Source organism: Thamnophis elegans, chromosome Z, assembly GCF_009769535.1.
Source record: "Thamnophis elegans isolate rThaEle1 chromosome Z, rThaEle1.pri, whole genome shotgun sequence".
Classification (NCBI taxonomy): Eukaryota; Metazoa; Chordata; class Lepidosauria; order Squamata; family Colubridae; genus Thamnophis; species Thamnophis elegans.
In genome coordinates this window covers 33,076,871-33,102,887 of record NC_045558.1, presented here as the reverse complement: position 1 = coordinate 33,102,887, position 26,017 = coordinate 33,076,871, and the positions used below count along the sequence as shown (strand labels likewise).

Here is a 26,017-nt window from a genome sequence, read left to right as displayed (position 1 = left end):
GCATAGATTGTGCCTAAATAAATGTCTGCTTATCCTTACTTTATAATCCCACTGCTTAGAAATTATGATTCTATTATTTAGATCAATCAAATGCCAATTTCAAATTTTAAAAAGGCTATGTTGTTAAAATATTATTCTCTCTCTCTTTTATCTAAGCATTTCTATGTTACCAAAATGTTGGTAGCAGATGGCTACTGAATCTTGCACAGCAGTAATTAGAGTAAGGAGATACTAGTCAATGTTTGAGGGTATGGGGATCAAGACCTGCAAATAAACATTTTTACGTAGTCAATGTTTTGAACTCAAAACTACATTTTGAATTAGAAGTATATTTCAAGTTTCAACAGGTGTTTAGACGGTACTAGAAGTATTGGAACAGAATTTTGACTATCCCCCACAACAATGTTATATTTGATGTTCACAATATTTCTGCAATGGTTGGAACTGTCCCAGAATCCATCCAGTAAGGTAGAATAAGTTGACATGAACTTAAAACTCAAATACACACCTACTTAAATAAATCAGCAGGGTGTCATGATGAGTCATTTTATGAGGTTTCTTAATTTTGATAACAATTTATGAATTCTATCATTATGGTTTGTAAACTTTTGATTTCATTTGATTTGATTGTTTAAGATTGATTGGTTATCTGCTATCATTTTCAACTCCAATTAAGCACATGGAGAAGATCTGAAAGAACAGGTAGGGGACACATTAACATAGTGTTTCTCTTACCTGTACTTTCAGGTCTTCGAATGGTGGACCTTATTGCCACTATCACTTAATCCATCCACCTTGTGGTACTCTTGTTTTCTTTCTTTCCATCTTTCCAAGCCTCATAACCTTTTTCAGAGAAATATATGATTTATAACTTAGCACTATAAATGATAAATAATTTTGTCTGGTAACCCCATCATTGCTGAAAGAAACCTTGTCCAGTCACAGAGAAATTGACATATGCCTTGTCCAGTCACAGAGAAATTGAATGATCTAACTCAATATATATGTATTTTCATCTGTATATTAACTGAACATATAAAACTGATTATAAAAATATATCTAGTTAACAACATTAGAAGTTTTAAAACTGGACTTAATTACCATATTTAAAACAATACTATACTTGATATTTTTGTTGCCTTTAAAATTATAGGCTTCTTTGTAGGAATCCTATCAGCATAGAAAACTTCGCCAAGATAATTAGAAGAAAGTAGACACATATTAGCATTGTTATTCTTGGCTTTTCTTCATTTCATGCTGATGGGAAAATGTTTTTGTTGATAATTAACATCAAAGCATTAACTTATCTCTCATCAAGAAGCATGGGAAACAGATTTATAATAAGTTTATATTATTTTAATAAAATACCAGTATACAGATCAAAACTGATGGAAAATATTGACATATATTCTATTTTGAAAGGAAGTATTTAAAGGATGCAATGCTATGCTATACTGAAATTTAATTGATTCCACTACATGGTTTCTGCAAAAGTTCTTCTGTATGCTGGTAGAATGTTAGGATACCTGTTATGAAAAATTACGAGGTTTGCATTTGCTCTCAGTATATACCATTGCACTGAGATCTGAGAAATGCAAATCTAATTATTAATCCTTAGATTGCAACACTAACTATATATTTTTCAATATAGTTGAAAAAGAACTGAATTGGTGTAGTGGTTCAGGCATCAGATTAGAAACCAGGAGATTGTGAATTCTATTTCTGCCTTAGTCATAAAGCCAGCTGCGTGATCTCGAACCACTCTTTCTCTCTCAGCCTTAGAAGGCAGACAGTAGCAAACCACTTCCAGGAATTAACAATAATTTGAAGATGTGTGTGCATGTGCATGTGTGCATAAACATATATTTCCACTTACTTTCAAATAAACTTATAGAAACCATTTCTCTCTTTTGACTCATTCACTTTAAGGAGATATTAAAGGGGTACTTAAATTGTTCTTATTGAGGAAATATGTTGTGTCCTATGTGGATTTTGCTATATTTTTGAGAACTTAATTTATTTTAGATAAATGGGAATTTTTATGAAATTGGCATGTCCTCTTTATAAATTTACCATAGTTATGTCACTTGAAAGATGGACAACTTGGGCTTCCGGGGGGGCGGAGCCTGTCGCCGAGGAGGGCTCAACCGAGCTCTCTCAGAGATCTGGTCTGTATATCTAAATAAGATCATAGATATCACCCCTTTTTGGCTATAAAGGGGCAAGGAGTAGCTCTGTGGTTAGGGTCTATTCGTAATTCACAGCCTTTCTCTTTTTTTTGGGCTGTGGACAGAGATTAGATCCAGCGTGAGCGGAGCTTTTATCTCCAGCCAGTTCTTCTCAGCTGCCTTTTTTTGCAGCCCTAGACAGGCGATCCCCCCCCCCCCAGGACAAAGCAAAGTTGTTTGAAAAGCTAGGATTAATACGGGCGGGTCCCACTCCTGTGAGATTTATGCTTTTATTACTATCTTAAATACCAGCACCATTTGTCTTAGAGGCTTCTTTGTTTAAACGGACTTCAAAATGGCGATTTCTCTCCGTTGGTGACTGATAGGGGATGTACGTAGCCGGTTTTACCTTCCTGCAGACCGCTCCTTAACAAAATAACTTTTTTTGTTTTTTTTGGAAACAGAGGGGAGCGAAAGCGCTGTTTATTTGTTTATTTATAATGGCACCCAGGTCAAAATCGAAGCGTCTCTCTACAAATGTGCCTAAAGAATCTGTGAATGAGCTTAAAGAATTTACACTGGAATCGCAGCCCTTGTCTCCTATGCCCTCTACTGGAGAATTCTTAACACAGGAATTTTTTTTTCAAATGTTTAATGATTTTAAACAAGAAATTAAGGAATTTGTATTGGAGCTATATGGTGATTTAAAGTCTAAAATTGACCAAATGAATGAAGGCGAATACGTTTGCAGCCGTGTCTGCCCTGTCAGATTATACCGCTGAAATAGAGAATAAATTGGAAAGTTTGGAGGAGGCTAATTCTAATTTGACTACTAATATTCAAATATTACAACAAAAAATTAGAGACACCCAAGAACAGCTCGTTATGATAAACTTTAATAAGAAGGCATTCACAATAAGAGTCAGAGGATTCCGCGAAAAGGAGCGAGAGAATCTGAAACAGACCTTTGTTGAAGCCCTCAGCCATGCGGTGGGAAGCCCGGGACTTAACTTTGATTGGCAGATTCGGAAAATCTATCGCCAGAATTCGTTGGTAGCGGAACAGCGACAGCTCCTGAGGGACATAATCATATATTTCTCCACAAAAGAATCCAGAAACGCGATCATGCAAAAATTTTACAATAATAGATTGAGAGTTGATGGCCAGGACTTGACTGTCTTCAAAGAAATACCTTTCCAGATGTTAAAGGCAAGAAGGGACTATACCTTTTTAACTAAAGAGCTTAGAAATCATCAGATTCAATATAAATGGGAGGCCCCAGCCGGCATTACGGTCACATTTGAGAATCAAAGACTTCGTCTCAATTCTGTTTCGGAGGCTCGAGATTTCTATTACAAGACTTTGAAGGCGGGACTTCCTGATTCACTTGGAAAAGAGGAGAGACAAGCCGAAGGAGAAGGCAAGCAACAGACCACATGGCTGCAAGATGGAGGGGGTAGCTCCCCCTCTCTCGGAGAAGCAGAAAAGTGGAGTTTGAGGATTTAGACATTCTAAAATATTCACCAAAGTTGTGGATTGAATGGGGGTTTGCGACCTCTCTCCGGCAGAAAAAGCGGAATGTATTGGTGGGGTGATACTGAATGTATATATGTAAAATGCATGCAGAATGATTTACGTTGTTTAAATCTTGTTAGAAGGGAAAGTTTGAAGAGATTATTTTAAAATAGAAGGTAAACTGATTCTTGTTGAAACTATTATTTGAGTATGTGGAATGATCTATGCTATTTAATTTTTATTAGAAGGGAAAGCTTGGTGAAATTATTTTGAGCTAGATTTTAAACTAATGTTTGTATAAATTTGATAGTGGCAAATATTAGAGAAGCAAGGGATGAGGGTAAAATGCATGCGGAATGATTTACGTATATTGGTGGGGTGATACTGAATGTATATATGTAAAATGAATGCAGAATGATTTATGTTGTTTAAATTCTGTTAGAAGGGAAAGCTGGATGACATAATTTTAAAACGGAAGGTAAACTGATTCTTGTTGAAAGTATTATTTGAATATGTGGAATGATCTATGCTATTTAATTTTTATTAGAAGGGAAAGCTTGGTGAAATTATTTTGAGCTAAATTTTAAACTAATGTCTGCATAAATTTGATAGTGGTAAATATCAGAGAAGCAAGGGATGAGGGCAAAATGCATGCGGAATGATTTACGTTGTTTAAATCCTATTAGAAGGGAAAGCTGGTCGGGATCATTTCAAGATAGAATGCAAACTGATTTTTGTGTAAAGTAATACTTGATCCACGCTGCTTAAACTTTACTAAGAAGGGAAAGTTTGGTCAGATTATTTTGAATTATTGTTTGAAATTAAGGTTAAGAAAGGGAAAGTTTGATTATTCTTCTATAAAGTAATATTTGAATATGTGGAATGATCCACGCTGCTTAAATTTTACTAGAAGGGATTATTTTTGAGTTAGATTGTATATTGATGTCTATACAAATTTGGATAAATGTTTATCTGAATACAAGGTTAAGGAAGAGGAATGGGAGAGTCTACAGGAGGTCGGGGTAAATAACAAAGAAGCAAGAGACGAGAATAAAATATAGATAGAATGACTTACACTATTTAAGCATATATAAAGATGGGGGGCTGAGCTTAACACAAAGAGTTTCTTTTTTTTTTTTTGGTTTTTTTTTTTTTTTGGTTTTTTTCTTTCCTTTAATATATTGCTTTTATTTTTAATCCATACGAACATAAGATACTTTAGATAGAAGGCAGTGCCAGGTGTGGGCCCTGGGAAGTCGGGAGGAGTAGGGATGGGGATTTATGGGGGGTGGGTGGGTGGGTGTTAACATAGTCTCAATAAGAACAAGAATGCACTTATATACGGTTGTTCTTTTTTTTTTCCTTTTTTTTTCTCTTTTCTTTCTTTAAATTTTTTTTCCTTGGTTTATTTTACTTTTTATTAGATTATAATAAACAACACTTGAATAAAGGAATACACCAAGGAGGGAGGTAGAGGGAAAGAGGAGGGAGGAGTAAGGAAGGAGTAAGGGGAATGTAAGGAGGGTGTGTTGGGAGTAAGGGGAGAAGGAAGGTTTGAGGGGAAAGGGAAGTAGGAGGGGAGCGTTAGAGGGAGGAAAGGAAAGTTGGAGGGGGTAGATGGGGTGTATGGAGGATGGAAGTGTCAGGTGGGGTTGTGAATGATGAGTTGTGTTTTCTTTTTTATTTTATTTTTTATTTTTTATTTTTTTTTATTTTTTTTTCTTATAGCAAATACCCTGTATATAAGTGATTGTAAAATGGAATGTGAAAATGAATAAAATATATTTAAAAAAGAAAAAAGAAAAAAAGAAAGATGGACAACTTGTTTCCAAAAGTTATCATGCATTCATGGTTGCTGATTTGCTTGCTGGTACAATTTCTGTTGTTTTTGCTTCTACTTCTTAAAGTAAAAGCTTTAATAAAGACTCTTTGTCCTAATTAATTGCTCCATGGAAAATAAACATATAACTGGAAATTCATGCTTAAAAACAATCCTTCAGAAAGGAAACATTTCCTGGAATGGGAAGATGTTAAAATATCAGACCACCTGTTAGTATTCAGTGAGGTACAGGAACAATTTATGAACAAGAACTAGAATCTGGAGCAGTGAGAAAGCTTTGGGATATTAAGAACAGAGCTTTAATTAATTGATTTCCCTAAAATAGATACTATATTATCAATACAACACTAATTAAAGTATAAGGAAATATACTGAAAGGGATATGGCAAAATAAAACTAATAGATTGTTCAGAGACAATTCTATCACCAAACTGGATTCACAAATCACCCTAATTGGAAAAAAAAACCAACCCCTCACTTAACGTATGAGAACCATAGATATTTATAATTGAAAAAGATAATTGTAGTTTAACATGCATTACATTGATTTTTTTTCACACCAGGTTTTGCATACTACGTATGTATTCTTTCATAATATATGCATTATTTCATAATATAATATCCTGTCACATGACATCATATGTATGTATATGTATATGTATATGTATATGTATATGTATATGTATATGTATATGTATATGTATATGTATATGTATATGTATATGTATATGTATATGTATATGTATATGTATATGTATATATATACATGTATATATTCGGGTCTTTTCCCGTGTAAGATTGAGAGTATCTTGGCAATGTTTCACCATCTTCAGGCTGGTACCTTTGGATTTGGATTTGGATTTTAACTTTATTTAAATGCCGCCCTTTTCCCTGAGGGGACTCACGGCGGCTCACAATCCAGGGGGATGGAAAAACAAAACAAGATATACACATAAAGACAATACATCATTAAAAAGCGCAACAGTCATATTATTCTGGTGGGGTTGAAGTCTTTAGCCCCAGGCCTGTCGGGACAGCCAGGTTTTTAAGGCTATGCAGAAGGTCTGGAGGGTGGTGAGGGTACGAATCTCCACGGGGAGTTCGTTCCATAGGGTCGGAGCAGCCACCGAGAAGGCTCTTCTCCGGGTAGTTGCCAGTCGACATTGACCGGCTGATGGAATTCGGAGGAGGCCTAATCTATGGGATCTTATTGGCCTAGTGGAGGTAATTGGCAGTAGGCGGTCTCTCAAGTACCTTTGGCTTCGTGCTTGTGCAAGCAAAGTGTGATCGGAGCGGCTGTCTTTCTATAAATATTGGTGGGGAGGTGTGGAGTGTTGGCTTTGTTGCTGTAAGTGGATTGGTTGGCTATGTTGTTACTTCTTGATTAGTTGATGCAGTCGATCAGGGACGTGCAGTCAGGGGAGGCGGGGCCTCACCATTGTCATGAGGAAAAGAAAAGAATTTTTAAAATAATTAAAAAGGCTAAGGTAGTTGCTGCCAGACTCCAGAGTCACAGTGACTCTGAGTCTGCTTAGTGCTAACTGTAGGGGGAGGCGAGAGAACTATGGGCCTCCTTTGCATAAGGAAATTTTCGCCTTTTAACCCTTTATCAGAGTTAAGCAAGGGTTAAAAGGCGAAAAATTCATTATGCAAAGGAGGCACGTGATTCTCCCGCCTCCTGATCTGGGAGCAGCAAATCATGCCTTGCCTAAGTAAGTTGCTTTTTTATTTAATTTTTTACATTTTCATCATGGCTGGCGGACAAAAGGAGAGTTGAAACAGCTGGAAAAGATATGTGGATCGGATGGAGGGAGGGGGGGATTCAAAATGATTGTAATTTAATTTGTATTTTTTTATTGTGAGGAATTTGTCTATTTGTGTGTATGTGTGTGTGTGTGTGTGTGTGTGTTTCTTTCAGGGGGTGAGGTGGCGGAGCGCATCAGCTTCAGGGATGTTCTCGCCACTGTGTCCAACCGGGCAGGCGTCTCGTGTTTATGTCCACTATAAACGTGAGATGCCTGGCCTGTTGGACACAGCGGTGGTGGGGGGAGGAATGGGCTGGGTGGGCTGGCTGGCTGGCTGGGGAGGGGGGAATCATGGCCACTTAGGCCCCGGCAGCAGGGCTTTAAAGTGGAGGTAGGGCCCCAGCAGCAGGACTTTAAAGTCCCGGCGCCACATCTATCATAGAGCGGGACTGGGTCCTGCTCTATGGTGGACAACGCCGGGACTTTAAAGCACTGCCGCCAGGGCCCTGTCACCACTTTAAAGGCCTGCTGCCACATTCCAGGTGGCAGGGCTTTAAAGTGGCAGCAGGGCCCTGGCAGCAGACTTTAAAGCCCTGCCGCTGGGGCCCTGCCGCCACTTTAAAGTCCTGCTGCCATGTCCCAGGTGGCAGGGCTTTAAAGTGGCGGCAGGGCCCCAGCATCAGGGCTTTAAAGTCCCGGTGCCATCCGCCATAGAGAGGCACTGGGTCCCGCTCTATGGCAGACAGCGTTGGGACTTTAAAGTCCTGCCGCCAGGGCCCTGCCACCATTTTAAAGCCCTGCCACCGGGGCCCTCCCGTGACACAGTGGCAGGGCTTTAAAGTGGTGGCAGGGCCCTGGTGGCAGGACTTTTAAGTCCCATCGCCATCCGCCATAGAGCGGGATCCGGTGGTGGACGTGGCGCCGGGGCTTTGGCGGGGCTTTGGCGCTTGCCTCACTGGTCACTGCAGTTGATATATGCAGATTAGTTGTCTGTTTCATAACATCCTGTGTGGCTGAGGTACTAACTGTGTGCCCATTAGTCTTTTGTCTTGTAACGACCTGGGTAATGGGCTATGTGATGACATCCTGAGCTCTAGTGCAGGGATATCCTGAGTCCTATGCTGCAGCATCCTGGGAGGTTGGCTGTGTTGTAACCTCCTGAGCCTTTGTGTTGTAACCTCCTGAGTTCAGTGATGTAATGTCCTGAGCAGCTGTCTGTGATGTAAAATCCCGGGCTTTGGTTTGGTTCCAAGTTTGTGGTCTGGCCATATGTTCATGGCGTGTGTCAGTTTGCTTTGTGTGGGGGGTTGGAGGGGGTGGCAGCAGTTGGTGATGCTGCCGTGCTTTGGCTTCTGGATGATGGTTGCATTTTGTCTATGGGATGGGTTTGGGTTTGAGTCTGGTGAGGGTGATTGGTGGTGGCGTCCTCTGTTGTTCTGGGTCCGGTGTCAGTTTTCATGGCTGGGCTTTGTTTGTTGACTAGGGCTAATTTCCAGATGTCTGGTAGGCGGAAGGTATCATCACGTTTATTCATGTGGTGGAGGTGTTTCTCTATTTCGATGGCTTCCATAATTATTCTCTTGTTAAAGTGTTTAGTTTTGGAGATTAACTTGGTTCCTTCAAAATCAAAAACAATATATATACAAGACCTTGTAGATCCAAAGTTATCAGCAGTACTGTTCTTGGGCTGCAAAAGTTAAGCTCCAACCCTTACAAAGATTGTTACTAAATATAGTACAACTTCAAAATTTCTGCACATTTTCAAAACTAGCAGATAATGCCTCTATCTGTTGTTTATAGTGGGGAGAGGATTAGAAATCAATAGGTCTATTATGTGGAGAAATGAAATATGTAATGAGGAATACAGATAAAATCTTGATCTAGAATACAAATTGACTTTTACATCCTTTCCACTCTGGTTTATTGCATTAAATGAAGAAGAAACAGACTATTTCTGTTTGCCTACATGCCTACTGAGGCTTGACTTTTGGAGACCAAACCCCCACTGTAGGGAGGAGGAACCGACCAGATGGTTCCGCTCCAGGCGACTTATGGACCCCTTGAGGTTCCAGACGGAGCTTGGGGTTATTCCTGATACCCTCGCCCACAGTCTGGTGGAGACTCTGGTTGCTGCCTGGAACTCGGCAGCGACGGAGTCTCTTAACCGGATTGCGCCACTACGGCCGCTCCGAGGCAGTGGATCCAGGAGGCCCCTTGGTTCACCGAGGAACTCCGGGAGAGGAAGCGCAGGAAGAGACGCCTAGAGCACTTATGGAGATCCAATAAATCCGAATCGAACCGAGCACTTCTAACATCTTGCATCAAGGAATACATCAGGGCAATCAGGACAGCGAAAAGAACTTATATTGCCACCTTGATTGCCTCCGCTGAGTCGCGCCCAGCCGCCCTGTTCAGGATAACCCGTTCCCTCCTAAATAGGAGGGAAATGGGGGATCCCCTGCAGGGTAGGGCTGAGGATTACGTCCAGTTTCTAGCGGACAAAGTTGCTCGGTTTTGGTCAGACTTGGACTCCGATTCCGCAGATCCAGCCGAGGCACAAGGGGATAATCTGGTAGACCATCGCTGGGTTGAGTTTCAGGATGTTGCCCCTGAGGACGTCGACAAGGCCATGAGAGCTGTGAGTGCCTCCACATGTGTACTGGACCCGTGCCCCTCCTGGCTGGTTGCTAACAGCAGGGAGGTGACACGGGGCTGGATCCAGGCGGTTGTTACCGCCTCCATTCGGGAGGGGATCTTTCCCCCCACACTTAAAGCGGCGGTGGTGAGACCCCTCCTGAAGAAACCATCTTTGGATCCAGCCATTCTTAACAATTATCGTCCAGTCTCCAACCTCCCCTTTGTGGGGAAGGTTGTTGAGAAGGTGGTGGCCTTTCAGCTCCAACGATCCTTGGAGGAAGCTAGTTATCTTGACCCATTCCAGTCCGGCTTCAGGCCTGGCTACAGCACAGAAACCGCTTTGGTCGCATTGACCGATGACCTCTGGAGAGCCAGGGACAGAGGCTATGCCTCCATCCTGGTTCTCCTTGACCTCTCAGCGGCTTTCGATACCATCGACCATGGTATCCTTCTGCGACGACTGCGGGAGGTGGGGGTGGGAGGCACTGTTTTGCGGTGGTTCTCCTCTTACCTCTCGGACAGGTCGCAGTCGGTGTTAGTTGGAGGGCAGAGATCGACCCCTAGGCCCCTAACATATGGGGTGCCGCAGGGTTCGGTCTTGTCCCCCCTACTTTTCAACATCTACATGAAACCGCTGGGCGAGATCATTCGGCGGCACGGGATAAAATACCACCAGTATGCGGACGATACTCAGTTGTATCTGTCCGCCCTGTGCCAACTCAATGAAGCGGTGGACGTGATGAACCAGGGCCTTGAAGCTGTTAGGGACTGGATGAGGGCTAACAAACTCGTGCTCAACCCAGATAAGACCGAGTGGCTGTTGTGTTTCCCTCCCACTAATTCGGCAAGTATTCCATCTCTCAGGCTGGGGGGTCAAACACTACGCCCCTCAGATAGGGTCCGCAACTTGGGAGTCCTCCTGGACCCACAGCTGACTTTTGAACACCATTTGTCAGCTGTGACCAGGGGGGCATTTGCCCAGGTTCGCCTGGTGCACCAGTTGCGCGCCTACCTGAACCGGGAGGCTCTCACAACAGTCACTCGTGCCCTTGTGACCTCTAGGCTGGAGTACTGCAATGTGCTCTACATGGGGCTGCCCTTGAAGAGTATTCGGCGACTTCAGCTAGTCCAGAATGCAGCCGCGCGAGCGATTGTGGGTGCACCTCGCTTCACCCACATAACACCTATCCTCCGCGAGCTGCACTGGCTACCTGTCAATCTCCGGGTACGCTTCAAGGTGCTACTTGTCACCCATAAAGCCCTTCATGGTAGTGGATCTGGGTACTTGAGAGACCGCCTACTGCCAATCACCTCCACTCGACCTATTAGATCCCATAGATTAGGCCTCCTCCGAGTCCCATCTGCCGGTCAATGCCGACTGGCAACCACGCGGAGGAGAGCCTTCTCGGTGGCAGCTCCGACCCTATGGAACGATCTCCCCGTGGAGATTCGTACCCTCACCACCCTCCAGACCTTCCGCACAGCCCTCAAAATCTGGCTCTCCCGTCAGGCCTGGGGCTAAAGACTGTAACCCACCTGAATGGTATGAATGTTTTTTTTTTTTTTTAATGACGTACTGTCCTACGTGTTAAATGTTTGTTTCCCCCCCCTTTTCGAGTTGTAAGCCACCCTGAGTCCCCCCAGGGAAAAGGGCGGCATATAAATAAACTTCTCTCTCTCTCTCTCTCTCTCTCTATTTTATAGCTATATATTTATAATTGGAAGAAAAATTTGACTGGCAAAAGAAAAGTAGTTTGCAAAGAGATGCAAAGACATAGAAGAGACAAATGTATTCATGATAATTTCAACTTACACAACAAAGTGAAAGATGCAGCGGGTATCTATAAAAAGAAAACCAACAATTTAGTTGAAAAGGAGAGGAAAAGCACCTTGGATAGGATGAAAAACTAAAAAGATGGAAGGAATATATTGAAGAACTTTTTGAGGACACTAGGGATGATATTGATATGGGAACTATAACAATTGGACCAAACATCACTATGAACATGCAATAAAATTAGCAAAAACAAGAAAAGCCACAGCACCTGATGATATCCTAGTAAAAAATTTAAAATTCTAGAAGACAATGAGAAGAAATTTTTAATGTGGCTGTTCAATAGAATACATGAAACAGGAAAGATACAAAATGATTGGCTAAAGTCAACCTTTATGACAATCCCCCCAAAATAAATGCAAAGAAGTGTACTGAATACAGAACAATAAGTGTAATGAGTCATGCCCTGAAAATATTCCTGAGAATAATTGACACAAAAATATACAACAAAATTAAGGAGTGTCTAAGTAACACACAATTTGGTTTCAGAAACAATCTTGGTACACGTGATGCCCTATTCAGCATTCAAGTTCTTGTACAGCACTGTAGAGATATCAATCACAGTATTTACCATGTGCGTTATTGATTTTGAAAAAGCATTTCATAAAATAAGACACAGCAAAATATTACAAATCCTGAAACAAGTGGGATTAGATGACTAAGACATCAGAATAATAAAGAATTTATATTGGTATCAGGTAGTAAATGTGAGACTAGGCCAAAAATACTCAGATGCAGAAATGTGAAGAGGGATCAGGCAGGGCTGTATTTTGTCTCTGCTGTTATTTAATATTTACTTTGAGTCAATTTTCAACGAAACACTGGAAAAAATTGCTACTGGCCTCAAAGTAAATGGTGGTCAGATCAACAATTTAAGATATGCTGATGATACAGTTCTGCTTGCCAGTAAGACTGAAGACCTTCAGCTCCTCATCAACAGTTTCTCAGAAATATCTGAAAAATATGGCTTGAAGCTTAACACCTCAGAAACCAAGATCATGGCTGTCATCAAACAACCTATTAACTTACCACTGATAAATTTGAAAGGAATACCATTAGAAAAAGTTGAAAGGATCACGTATCTCGGTTTTAATTTACATGAAAGCTGGGACGTGATCAGTGATCAGTGATCAGTAAGATAAGGATAGAGAAAGCTCGAACAACAGTCTTCCAAATAAAAAGGTCTTCTGCAGTCCCAATATAAGTGTAAGACTGAAAAGCAGGCTTCTCAGATGTTGCATCTTTTCTTTCCTGCTCTACAGTAGAGAGTTGGTCTCTGACAAAAAAAACCACTTGAAGAAACTAGAAGCATTTGAAATGTGAATTTACAGACGGCTGTTGCATATAAGATGGGTTGACAAAATCACAAATGAGGAGGTAATAAGCCTCCTGGGAAAATAAAGGGAAATCATCAAAGCCAGTAAAAAGTGAAAGTTAGAGTATTTTGGACATGTGCGACACCCAGAAAAATATGGCATCCTTCACTTAATCCTCCAGGGAAAGATTGAAGGATAATGAAGTCCAGGCAGAAGAAGAACATCATGGCTTTATAACCTAAGGGACTGCTTTGGACAAAAACTCAGCAGCACTTTTTCATGCGGCTGTAGACAAAAATAGGATTGCCAACATGATCGCCAACGTCTGATGACAGATATGGCACATGAAGAAGATATATTTACATTTATCTGTGTATAAGTGTGTTTAATTTGTTCTTTTTTTCTTTTCTTTGTTTTTCTGTTCTAGTATTTTCCTTAGATTTTTAGTATTACTTTTCCCCTCTTTTACTAATTTTATATGATAGATCTTATAAAATAAATGCAGTTTTTTCCTCTGAAGTACTATTTTCTGTTGTAGCAATATTCTCGGTAATAATTTTACATATATATGTATGTATGTGTGTGTGTGCGTGCGTGTGTGTGCGTGCATATATGTGTGTGTAATGTGTATTGTTTTACATAAATTTTAAAGTAATGTTAATAATTATCTTAAAATCATAAAAATGATTTTAAAAACTTAGAGGAACCAGGAAATTGCTGATAAATATATATGGGTGATTTGTTATGAAACTTGTAATCAACAGCATGTACAAGGTGGTACTTTTATTGTTGTAGTTCAGACAGTTAAAAGGCATTACATTTTTATTTACTCTTCTTTAAGAAAAGAAAAAGAAAAAGATGGAAGAAGCTTTATTGCTAAATGCAAAACATCATCTTGACTGATCTCCCCAGAATAATAATTCAACTAAAAATTTCATCTGGAAGCACTTGGAAAGCAATTTTCAGGATGGGTCGTCTTATAATTTTTTTCCTTTAGCAGGACAAACATTCAAAATAAATGCAGAAATGATATTATTAAAAGTACAAACTGAAGTATTAATAGAGTCCTTTACAGACAAAAACCATTATTTTTGAAAGAAGTTTTTATATTCTGACCACATGTTGAGCTTGTGGTTCCAAGGATCCCTTATGCTGGCACTGATAGATTATAATATCTTTTAGCTGCTTTCTGTATTAAATTTATTTTTTGTGTTTTGACTGTTTTAATAACTTTTGTGATTGTTTGCAATCTAGAGTCACTGGTTTAAATTGGGCTATTATACAAATTGAAGAAATGAGTGAAGGAATGTTCTACTTTGCCTGAAGTTTTAATCAGTAAAATTAATAAAGAGTCAAGTTAGCACTATTGGGAATCTGGATACACTAAATGTCAACATTTAATTTCTTACCATTTATTTTCCCATGATACAAATAATTAATTAGTAACTTTTTATTCATTTTAAGGGAGAGCCAGGACCAGCAGGTCCTTATGGTCCTGCAGGAATCCCCGGAATTGGATATCCAGGACCTAAGGTAATACACATTGAGTCATACTTAGCTCTATAGATTGCAGACAGAGGACAGCAGTTTACATGGTATATTACTGCCTTGTATGAATGGGCAAATGCAGCCCTTTTTAGCCTTTCAATGTTTTACGTTTCTACTTTTTAAATCATATAAACACAGGAAAATTAAGTATACAGTAAAAAAAAAAGGCCTGACACATTTAAAAAGAGAGAAAATAAGCCATAACGTTCTAATTTTACCACTTAGTGTCATCACAACTATGGTTCTAACAAATGTGCGGTTCTAACAAGCTAATTTTTTTCCTGGCCATTCAAATGAGGTTGTACTTATCATTTCTTCAAAATAAAATGAATAGACTGAAACACCTCTTTGACCTGAACAACGAGGTAGGGCATGTCTTTTCATGTGCAATCAAAAAGTCAGAAGGCAGAGTTTGATTTTGTTGGCTAGGGAAATGTTTAAAAAAATCAATCAATGATGTCTTTCCCACAAGTTAATGTATCTAAGGTGTAAAGTCAGACAAATTATGTCAGAATATGACAAAGCAATTTTGCAAGCCCCTCTGTTATTGTCTCGTCATCTGACAGCTAAAATGTAATAATAGCAACTTGTTCCTTATTCAATATACTAAAACCTTTCATGTCACTCAAAATGTAATGTCTGTGATAGCTCTCTCATAGTTCCTAAGAACAGGAGGAGATTGATGGGAGAATGTAAATAACAAACCATCTTGTTAGATGGCAGCCATGATGGCCCAGATAAAGAAGTAATATAAGATTTTTTTGGGGGGGAATTTAAATATTCTGACATTGATGCAAGTTAACAATAACTTCTCTGATAAGTTTTGAATCCTCAGAATTTCAGCAAGACCATATAGTGTAGTGAAGTCCAATTTGTTTACATTTCTTCTATTATTTCTTATGCTAAGCCACTATGCTAAAGCTTCTGTGTCTGCAATTGGTAGGATTTGGGATTCATTGATAGAAAATGCACAACATATAGTGGTAATCTGTGCAATTTTTACTGTTTTCATTATTCTAACGTTTATGGAACACTCTATTATTTGATAATAAAGATTTGGGGAACATGTAAATACTAATACAGAAAGTCCTAAAAATGAAATGTTATGCTGGATGGATCAAAGTTTAGCTTAATGCTAAAGAAATCGTTGTGATCATTAAGTCATAACAATTAAAGTAAGATAAATCTATTTTGATGGTGAATATCATCAATTGATACTATGCATGTTTTATTCAGAAGGAAGTTATATTTAATTCACTTACACATATTCCAATATAGTACATAACCTGTGGCTGATAATATATTTCATTTTAATCTTCCTGGATACCTAGGCTTTCTATTGTATAGTAATTTTTTAGTTATGATATAGTTTTATTTGAAGAAGTAAATTAAAATTTCTATTCTTTCCATTCTGGTCCCAGGTCTCCACATTGTCTGCAATCATCCAACCATGACTGATTATCATGGGCATTAATAACTAGATGATGCAGTAAATCACTAGCAGAAAAATTGTCTTGGAAAATCTATTTGGAGCAATAACAATTTTAAATTTTAAATTTGAAAAATTATTTTACAAGGGTGATAGAGGTCAAGAAGGAAGAATTGGGCTTCCAGGACCAACTGGAATTGGTGAGCCAGGCTTAACTGTAAGTAAATTTGTAAATATTTTTTCCTAAAATTGTATTTACACTTTTATGCTTTATAAACTTTAAAGTAAGTTTTGAGATAGCAATGAACTCTGGCAGGCAGTTTAAACTATTTGTGATGGATAGTTAATTAATAAATATAATATTCAGCAGAATTCCCAGGTTCTGAAACACCTAAAATATTAAAGCAACCTACTATTACTTTTTATAGATATTTGTTATCAATAAATAAATAGGATATGCAGATGTTAAGATATGAATGCAATAAAAATGGGAGGTTTCTAAATTGTCTAGACCAGTGGTCCACAACCTTTTTGGCTCCACAGATTGGTAGTGTAATGATAATGGGAGAGAGGAGATGATTTTGCATGATTTCGCATGCATAATGTAATCCAGTGCATACACAAACAAAGCTTTATGTGCTCGGACACTGTTTGCACAATCTAATCCTGCACAGCCTAGTTCCCAATGGGCCATGGACCAGTACTGGTCTGCAGTCCTGGAGTTGGGACCCGTGGTCTACACAATAGGGGAGTATCTTAACTTCCATATCAAGTGTCAATGGATCCCAAATTGCAATGTATGCAACAAAAATTAATATTTATAATTTATAATAATTTATTGGGGATCCAGATTGTTGAGGGCAATATACTAACATTGTAAACCTTGTAAAAAGGGCTGCAAAGCACTATGAAATGGTATATAAGTCTAGGTGCTATTGCACTATATTATGTTTGTGAAGTAAGGGGCTGTCAGAAACAACAGTTTGTTGGAGATGTAATGATTAGGTAAAGATAAAAAGATGCTTCTATAATGTTGCTTTGACGCACTTATCAACTGTTGGGTGGGATTAACAAATTGTATAAATATGATTATGAAATAGAAGCTAAAAGATTTTCAGAAAATGTACATGGAATCTGACAATTAAACAACATAGATTAATTTTCTGAGCCTTTACTATGGCTAAAATGCTGATATACTATATATTGCAGCCCTGGAAAAATAAGTGTACGGCTCCATTTATTCAGTCAGTTGAAGACTTGATTGTACTTGCCTTTTATGAACAAGTATAATGAAATATGAAACAGAATAAAGTAAATTTAAAAAAAGGATATTTGTATAAATTATTAGAAATACTTATATGTATATATTAAAAGAATATTTACTTTAGACATGTATATATAGAATTGTAACTGTTTATTGTTATAATGATGTACAAATATAATTAAGTTTTTTATTTTGTCATATTTCTTTCCATTTTTTTGAAGCACTTTTTATGTGTTATTTTTTTAAATAATTAAAATGTATTAATAGTAATACATGTAATACTATAATGGTGGATCATGTGTTCTGTCTGGCACTCTTATAATATACTGTATAGTTCACTTTGAATTATAAATAGCAATTTTGCTGTTTTCCGTTTTCGCTTCAATGGGAATGAGCAACCTGCTTGATCTGGTAAATACATTTGGCATTTTGAGAACATGTTTCAAAAACCTTCCCTAACAAATTATGATGCCAGATACTTGATCAAAAATACAGTCTTAAAATTCTGAAATGTCAAAAAAAAAACTTTTATATTTCAGAATTGTGCTAGTGGTTTATTATGATTCTATGCCATATTGAGTGGGTTTATTTTGGTGTTCCTGATTTGAATCTTATGCTCATTTGTTTTCTGTGAAGATTTTTAATGCTGACGTAGGATTGTTTTTATAGTATTTTTTTAGTTTTAACTAATGGGATATTATGGAAAAAACTTCGGTTGGGTGGCCTAAAAGTGTACTGAAAATAAACAGTATGCTTGAAGTTAAGCTGATTGTATATTTTTCAGCAAAGGAATCTAAATTAAGTAAAAATCAAACACAACAGTGGGCATTTTTTAATGTCAGAAAAACACTGAGCACATGGGAACATTTTACAACATTGATGAAGGTTGTCTATATAGAGAGAATAGTATATATATGATACATCCATTCACAATATTTTTTCCCCTTGAAATTTCAGGGGCCACGTGGTCCTGAGGGCATGCAGGGTGAAAGAGGTCCACCCGGTGAAGGACTCCCAGGACGGAAGGTAAAACAAACAGACTTCCAACTAGACATAGTGATTATTTTCCTGGTTGTTTTAATTATTTCTTTTTAGCAATTCCTTTAAAATTTAATTGAAGATAGGGAGACTGTAGATCACTGGAGCTTTTACAATGAAAATACAGGATATTATAATTAAATAAGAATTCCTTACCACACTCTATCCATTCAGTTACCACTGATCTTCCCAAGAGGAAGAAAATAGAACAGCAAATTCATTCACATCATATTGAATAATAATTAGCAGACGGAAAATGTGTATGTTTCCTGCATAGTACCATGACTAGTAGCCATTTAAAGTCTTTTTCAGTGAGACTAGCAAACATTTCTATCCTGAGCATCCCTAGCTTTCTTATGTTTTCCCAGACTTTTTGTTCCATCCGACCTTGAATGTGAGTGATGGGACCCAAGGAATGTTATAATGAATCTCCATGGACATTTATATTTTTATGGAGTATTACCAGCATTTGGAAGTAAAATATGTAAAGCTACTAAGTAACAAAGAAGTTTAAAAATATAAAAACAATGATTTAATTGTGGGAATTAAAGCAATATTTATTTCCTGTTCCCACATGTATCCTGTACTGACCGATATACACCGGAAAATTCACGACCTCCTGCTGGATTGAGATTACTCATTTGTTTTTCTAGAGACTTTTCCTGTCCAATTTATAATTTATTTATATTTAATTAAGGGAACTCTGATGACAAAATTTCTAATATTTAGTAGAAATTAGATTGCAACCAAATCATTTACTGCATATACTGCATAACCTTAACATAACCTTGTGATGCCAAATTTCTGTAGTTACTAGAAAATTTTAGAAATTTAGAAAAACTACCATGCTGTCAAGTCCAAAGAACAAAAATGACATGCGGAGTTACTGCTGAGTAGTTTCCCCTGCTTGCCAGACTGAACAATGCTCTACATAACTCTAGATATACTCTGTGACCTGCTAATGAGAAACAATCTTAGCCTTCTTCCTGGCTACCAGATTTTCCAAGCTCTGCTGTCTTTTTGTCCTCTGGGAAGCTGCCTTTCCTTACTGGGATTCCATACTGCATTCCACCACACATATATTCTGCATCTCCTATTTGCATCTGTATGAGGATAGTCCATTTACTAATTGTGATGGACATAAGTGCCTGTCTTCAACCACTTCTAGCCAACTGCGGGGGGGGGGGGACCTCTACTCAACTTTTCTTGCTCCATGTCAAAATGTAGGTTAGCAATCTCTGCTAATGATGATATTTTCCCAACAACATCTGCAGGATGAAAAGCGGCAGATCAAAAAGAGGATGGAAGTTGATATTGTACAGATTGAAGGTGCTGTTTTCCAAATGTGAGGAAAATGGAGCATGTAGAAGAAAAAAATATTTTTTTTCTCAAATAGATTACTGTTATAGAAAAAGATGTAGGAGCAGAAATCCATGCCAGTGATTGACTGACTATGTGATTCACTGATTCACTTCACTGATTGCCCTGCGTAGTGCCAGAAAGAACTCTCTAATATAAATTAGAGCAATGGAAGATTCACAATATCTTTTTCTTTCAAAAATCTTGTACTACATTCTATCCTGTATGTGATTTGACAGAGCCCGAATCTGTTTTGTCTTCAATTAGAATGCAAATGTGATGTACTTTGTCTCTCATTCTCTGCTTTCTTTTATTGGTAGTAGTATTGAGTGTTTTATTCAATGTGAAAGTAAATATATAACATAATCTCGGCTGGAAAATGGGAGAATGATAGAAAATGGTCTTTTTGCAAACACAATTGAATGGATGCACAGAGCGATTAATAATAATGTTACATTATATATTGTGCCTTGAATCTATATTAATTGTTTGAGACAGTGTTTCTCAATCTGTGGTCCACAGACCCATGGAGGGAAGAGTGTTACCATAGGGGTCTGCGAAGGCTTGAAAAAAATGCTATGATTTAAATCTTGCGTTAAGTTTTGGGGATCTGTGGTCATGGTCCATGGCCACAAAAAGTATTTAAAGGGGGGGGGGGTCCATGGTGAATAAAAAACTAAGAGCTGCTATTTAAGACATAAACTTTATATTAAAGAAGTAGTCCTTGCCTGTCTGACTGCTCAAATGTAATATAATTAAAAACCCTTCTGTGATAAATGTTGAATACAGTCCTAAGTCAACTCTTAACAAATCTTTCAGGGAGATAAAGGTTCTGAGGGACCTGCTGGACCGGTTGGATCCCCAGGCTTATCCATCAAAGGAGATAAGGTACCATATAGAACTGACGGTATAAAGAGAATGTAATACTGCTGAACCCCAGCACTGAAGCTGCCACATGAAAAATGCATCAGAGGAATTAAAGACAAAAAAAAAATCAAAGCAAAGAATAGAGAGAAGATTTAGAGAACAACTTATTAAGCCATGAGGTAGCTTAGAGCTAAAGTTAAGATGTCAGTCTTACATTTTAGCTGATAGTGCAACCTACAGTGTTTTATGCACATACCAAAGGGCAAGGCTTTTGATCACTTTGCCACAATTGCCATCTGGAATTTTATCATGGATGTTGCAGCATTAATTCAATTCAATTCAATTCAATTTATTAAGTTTGTATGTCGCCCTATTCCCGAGGAACTCAGGGCGGCTAACAATAAAAAGGGAGGGGATACAAAAAATAAAATAAAAAACAACAGTTTAAAATACTACAACAGCCATAACCTCAAGTGGGGCTGGATAGTTCAACAGCCCCAGGCCTGCCGGAACAGCCAGGTCTTAACTGCTTTGTGGAAGGCCGGGAGGGTAGTGAGGGTCTGGATCTCCACGGGGAGATCATTCCAGAGGGCCGGAGCAGCCACAGAGAAGGCCCTCCCCCGAGGAGTCGCCAGCCGACATTGGCCAGCAGATGGAATTCGGAGGAGGCCTAATCTGTGGGATCTGATAGATCTTTGGGAGGTGACTGGCAGGAGGCGGTCTCTCAAGTACCCAGGTCCGATACCATGTAGGGCTTTAAAAGTAACGACTAGCACCTTGAAGCGTGTCCAGAGACCAATGGGCAGCCAGTGCAGCTCGCGGAGGATAGGTGTAATGTGGGTGTACCTAGGTGCACCCACAATCACTCGTGTGGCTGCGTTCTGGACAAGCTGAAGTCTTTGAACACTCTTCAAGGGCAGCCCCATGTAGAGCGCGTTACAGTAGTCCAGTCTTGAGGTGACGAGGGCATGAGTGACTATCCAAATGGCCTCCCGTTCCAGGGAGGGCTGCAATTTGTGCATCAGGTAAACCTGGGCAAAAGTCCCCCTGGTCACAGCCGACAAATGATGTTCTAAAGTCAGCTGCGGATCCAGGAGGACTCCCAAATTGTGGGCCTTCTCTGAGGGGCATATAATTTTACCCCCCAGGCTGAGAGATGGAATAGCTGGACCATCTTTGGGAGGGAGCATCAATAGCCACTCGGTCTTGTCAGGATTGAGCGCCAGCTTGTTCGTTCCCATCCAGACCCTGACAGCCTCCAGGCACTGGCACATCACTTCTACCGTTTCACTGAGTTGGCACGGGGCGGACAGATACAACTGTGTATCGTCCGCATATTAGTGATATTTAATCCTGTGCCGGTGTATGATATCACCCAGAGGCTTCATGTAGATGTTAAATAGGAGGGGGGACAGGACCAAACCCTGCGGCACCCCATAATTGAGGGGCCTAGGGGTCGATCTTTGCCCTCCAACCAACACCAACTGCGACATGTCCGAGAGGTAGGAGGAGAACCACCGAAGAACGGTGCCTCCCACTCCCACCTCCCGCAACTGTCAAAGAAGGATACCATGGTCGATGGTATCGAAGGCTGCTGAGAGGTCAAGGAGCACAAAGATAGAGGAATGACCCCTATCCCTGGCTCGCCAGATATAATCGATCAGCGCGACCAAAGCAGTTTCCGTGCTGTAACCAGGCCTGAAACCGGACTGAAAGGGATCCAGATAATCGGTTTCATCCAAGGACCATCGGAGTTGAGAGGCCACCACTTTCTCAACAACCTTCCCAACAAAGGGGAGGTTGGAGACTGGACGATAGTTACTCAAGGTGGCTGGATCCAGAGAAGTTTTCTTCAGGAGGGGTCTCACCACTGCATCCTTTAGGAGGTGCGGGAAGGACCCCTCCCAGAGAGAGGTGTTAACTATCGTCTGGATCCAGCCACGTGTCACCTCCCTGCTGGTCGAGACCATCCAGGAGGGACACGGGTCCAGTATACAGGTGGAGGCACTCACCACTCGCATGGCCTTGTCCACTTCCTCAGGAGCGACAAGTTGAAACTCGCTCCATAAAATTCGCTCAAGACCTTCCCCCGGTACCTCGGCTGGTACCGTGCAGTTGGAGTCCCGATCTGTCTGAATCCGAGTGACTTTATCTGTTAGAAACTGAACAAATTTCTCAGCCCTACCTTGTAAAGGGTCGTCCGCATCCCTCCCTTTCAAGCGGGAGCGGGCTATTCTAAACAAGGCGGCTGGGCGCGATTCAGCGGATGCAATTAGAGCGGCAAAATGCGCAGATTTCGACGCCCGTATTGCCACGAGATAGGTCCTGATAAAGGCTCTCATCAGTGCTCGGCCTGACTCGGAGTTACTGGCCCTCCAGTGGTGCTCTAGGCGTCTCTTTTGGCGCTTCATCTCCCGGAATTCCTCAGTGAACCAAGGAGCTCTCCTGGATCCACTACCTCGGAGAGGTAATTAGAATCATTGAGATAATTACAGCATCACTGCCTTATGACATAGTCTCATTATTTTCCCAATTGTTCTTCTCTCATTACTCTCACACCCAACCCAATTTTGTTTCTTTTGAGTAATTTGTAAGCTATTGTGCAATCAGGATGCACGTAAGACTTTCAAGTTTGAACCTAACATCATTATGATGACATTTCAATTAAAGCAATAATTTATGGAAATATTTTTCATGTAGGGTGAACGAGGGATGGAAGGAGCGCAGGGTCCAGTGGGACCACCTGGAACTGGCATCCAAGGAAATCAGGTAACATCTCATTTGGTCACCTCACTCTACAATCCATCCTTCCCTAAATATTTTAACATTGTCAGTGGGACACTGATCATCGACTATTTGCATATCTAAGTTAATTTATAATTCTAGGATAATCACAGAGTCTTAACAACTTAACAACTCCAAGCAAATTAGAATTGTTACAGATCCTTAATTTTTGTACTGTTTCCCAAAAAGGGAAATGCTTAATATTAAAGTAAAACCAATCAATATAGAAACTGCCTTATATCAAGTCAGACTCTTGGTCTATCTGCCTTACTCTTGGTGACATAATTACCAAGAGCTTTTCCAAAGTTTCAGACTGCAGTTCTTCATGCCTCCCTAAAGAAATCTGGGATCGAATCAGAGAAACACTGCATACAGAACTGGTACTTCATCACTGAGCTAGAGCCCCATCATTTTAAGAATAAAAACAATGTGATATCTTTTTGCTGAATTTCAATTTCTTAATGGCAATTTATAGCAAATATTGAGAATAACTACAACTATCATCAAAAGTTTTTTTAAAATGATTTAGGGATGTTTTCTAGAGTGTAATGAATTATTCTAGTATTCTCAGATCTGTAGTTGAACAGGACCAGTCTGGTTTATGTCCTTCTATTCAGTTTGTAACTTAATGTATCTGAATTCATCTGCAAATCTATACAAAATGTTTGCAGTTTACTCCTCCTGCAAGAAAATAACATTTTTTTTTGTAAATAAATGTAAATAAACTGTAAAATCAAGATGAACACTCTAACATTGGATAACTCTAAATCTGGATTATTTTAAAGAGCTCTCTCAGCCAAGTATCCTTTGGTTGTTTTGTAATGCAACTCCTAGAATTCCAAGCCAACAAGGAATTTTAATTCATTGTAAATCAATGGTGGAATGCATGCTTTAGATGTAGCCATTCCTAGGTTCAATTATTGGTATGTCGACATAGCAGCTAATCTTAGATGTGACATAAAATGTGACATAAATTGTGGTGCAGTGGCTAGAATGCAGTATGGCAAGCTAACTGTCTTCTGCCAGGAGTTCAATCCTTATCAGTTTGAGATTGACTCAGCCTTCCATCCTTCCAAGGTTGTAAATGAGGATCCAAATAGTTGGGGACAGTATGCTGACTCTGTAAATGGTTTTGAGAGGGCTGTAAAACACTATGAAGTGGTATATAAGTCTAAATGCTATTGCTAAGTGCTATTAAAGATGCTGAAGCCTTCAGCCTTGTTACCACCTAGAGTGGACAAATTTCTAATACAGTTGTTGTCTTGTGGCCTAGGAGTAATATTTGAAGAATATTTGGTTCCAGCACATTAATGTTTTTCCAAGAAAGTCTAATGCAACAATAACTGTATAAAAAATCGTGGGTGGATATTATGAAATTCCAAAAGTTAGTTATATTGCAATAGATAGAACGCATGGGACAAAACAAATGACACATAGTTAACCTTCAACATTAAATAAAATCATGTTTATGCTTGCATTTGAAAGTACTAGCTACCAAATTATTGTAAATCAATTTTGTTTATTTTATGACTCTTTATTCTGTCAATACAATTGATACCTGAACAAGGAAGGGCAAGTTTAGCCAATTGAAAAATTACATTTTCAGGGTATTCAAGGGCTGAAAGGTGCTCCTGGTGTGAAAGGGTCACGAGGAATAGGACTGCCCGGACAAAAGGTATGTATATATGTGTTAAATTTATAGGCTGATACGATCTGATACAACTCTGATGCATTTACAGAATACAATAATAAAAGCCATCACAATTAGTTCAGACAACATTGTCAAACTATCTAGTAGGGTTGTATTACCATTATCTTTCTCACCTTGCCTATTACCTATTTCCTTATCTTTTTATGACTATAACTTTATTGCTTGTATCTAATGATTTATATTAATTGTTTTATTTAATATCATAGTATGATTTATGTGTATCATAGTATGATTGCTTTGTTAGTATTCTGTGACTATCACTTATGATTATGATAAATGTATTTATGATGACTATGATCATTATTTATCATTTGTAGCCTCTATGTATACTGAGGCTTATGCACTGGAGATAAATTCCTTGTGTGTCCCATCCCATTACACTTGGTCAATAAAGAATTCTGCTCTGTTCTGCTCTGTTTTAGTCTATTCTAGTAAACAAAATATATATTCAAAAAGTAATGTCAAGAGGAAATCAAGAATCAGTTAAAAGATAAAAGCATCTCATCCCATCCTATCCCATCCCATTCTAATTAGGGGGTTGGGGATATCACTAGGTTAAGGACTCATTTCAAAAGGCCAGGGTGGACCTGTGAATTAAATAATGTATATATTTTGCAATAAATAATTTCAGGCTAGTTGTCAAAGTGCAGTAGATACAGTACAATAGATATAATTTGCAATTAGGAAGATTTCATGTGTTCATTATAATAATAAAGAGTAAAAGAATTTTCTGTAGTATGCATTTAATTCTACTACAACATACATAATGACATGTGAGGGGATTAACGCTATGCTAACCAGGGTTGGGTTTCAACCGGTACAGCCTGATAGTCAGGAGGCCCTGTACCGGAACACTCCCTCCCCTCGTTCATTCCTTCACTCACCCCACCCATTCTCACCATGATGCTGAAAAGTTCTCAGAAGAAGAACCAGAAGAAGAAAGAACTGGTGAGTGGCTGGGG

The 26,017-nt window shown here is 39.1% G+C and overlaps 1 protein-coding gene across 1 annotated transcript in view; it reads left to right on the top strand.

Annotated features, from left to right (window-relative positions):
* Positions 1-26,017, top strand: part of COL28A1 (collagen type XXVIII alpha 1 chain) — a 90,713-nt gene that overhangs the window by 29,544 nt on the left and 35,152 nt on the right. The window contains exons 12-17 of the mRNA XM_032235099.1: positions 14,520-14,588; positions 16,181-16,249; positions 18,254-18,322; positions 20,513-20,581; positions 23,261-23,329; positions 24,951-25,019. Coding sequence (XP_032090990.1) covers positions 14,520-14,588; positions 16,181-16,249; positions 18,254-18,322; positions 20,513-20,581; positions 23,261-23,329; positions 24,951-25,019 — 414 coding nt within the window. The remainder of the gene's footprint in view (positions 1-14,519; positions 14,589-16,180; positions 16,250-18,253; positions 18,323-20,512; positions 20,582-23,260; positions 23,330-24,950; positions 25,020-26,017) is intronic.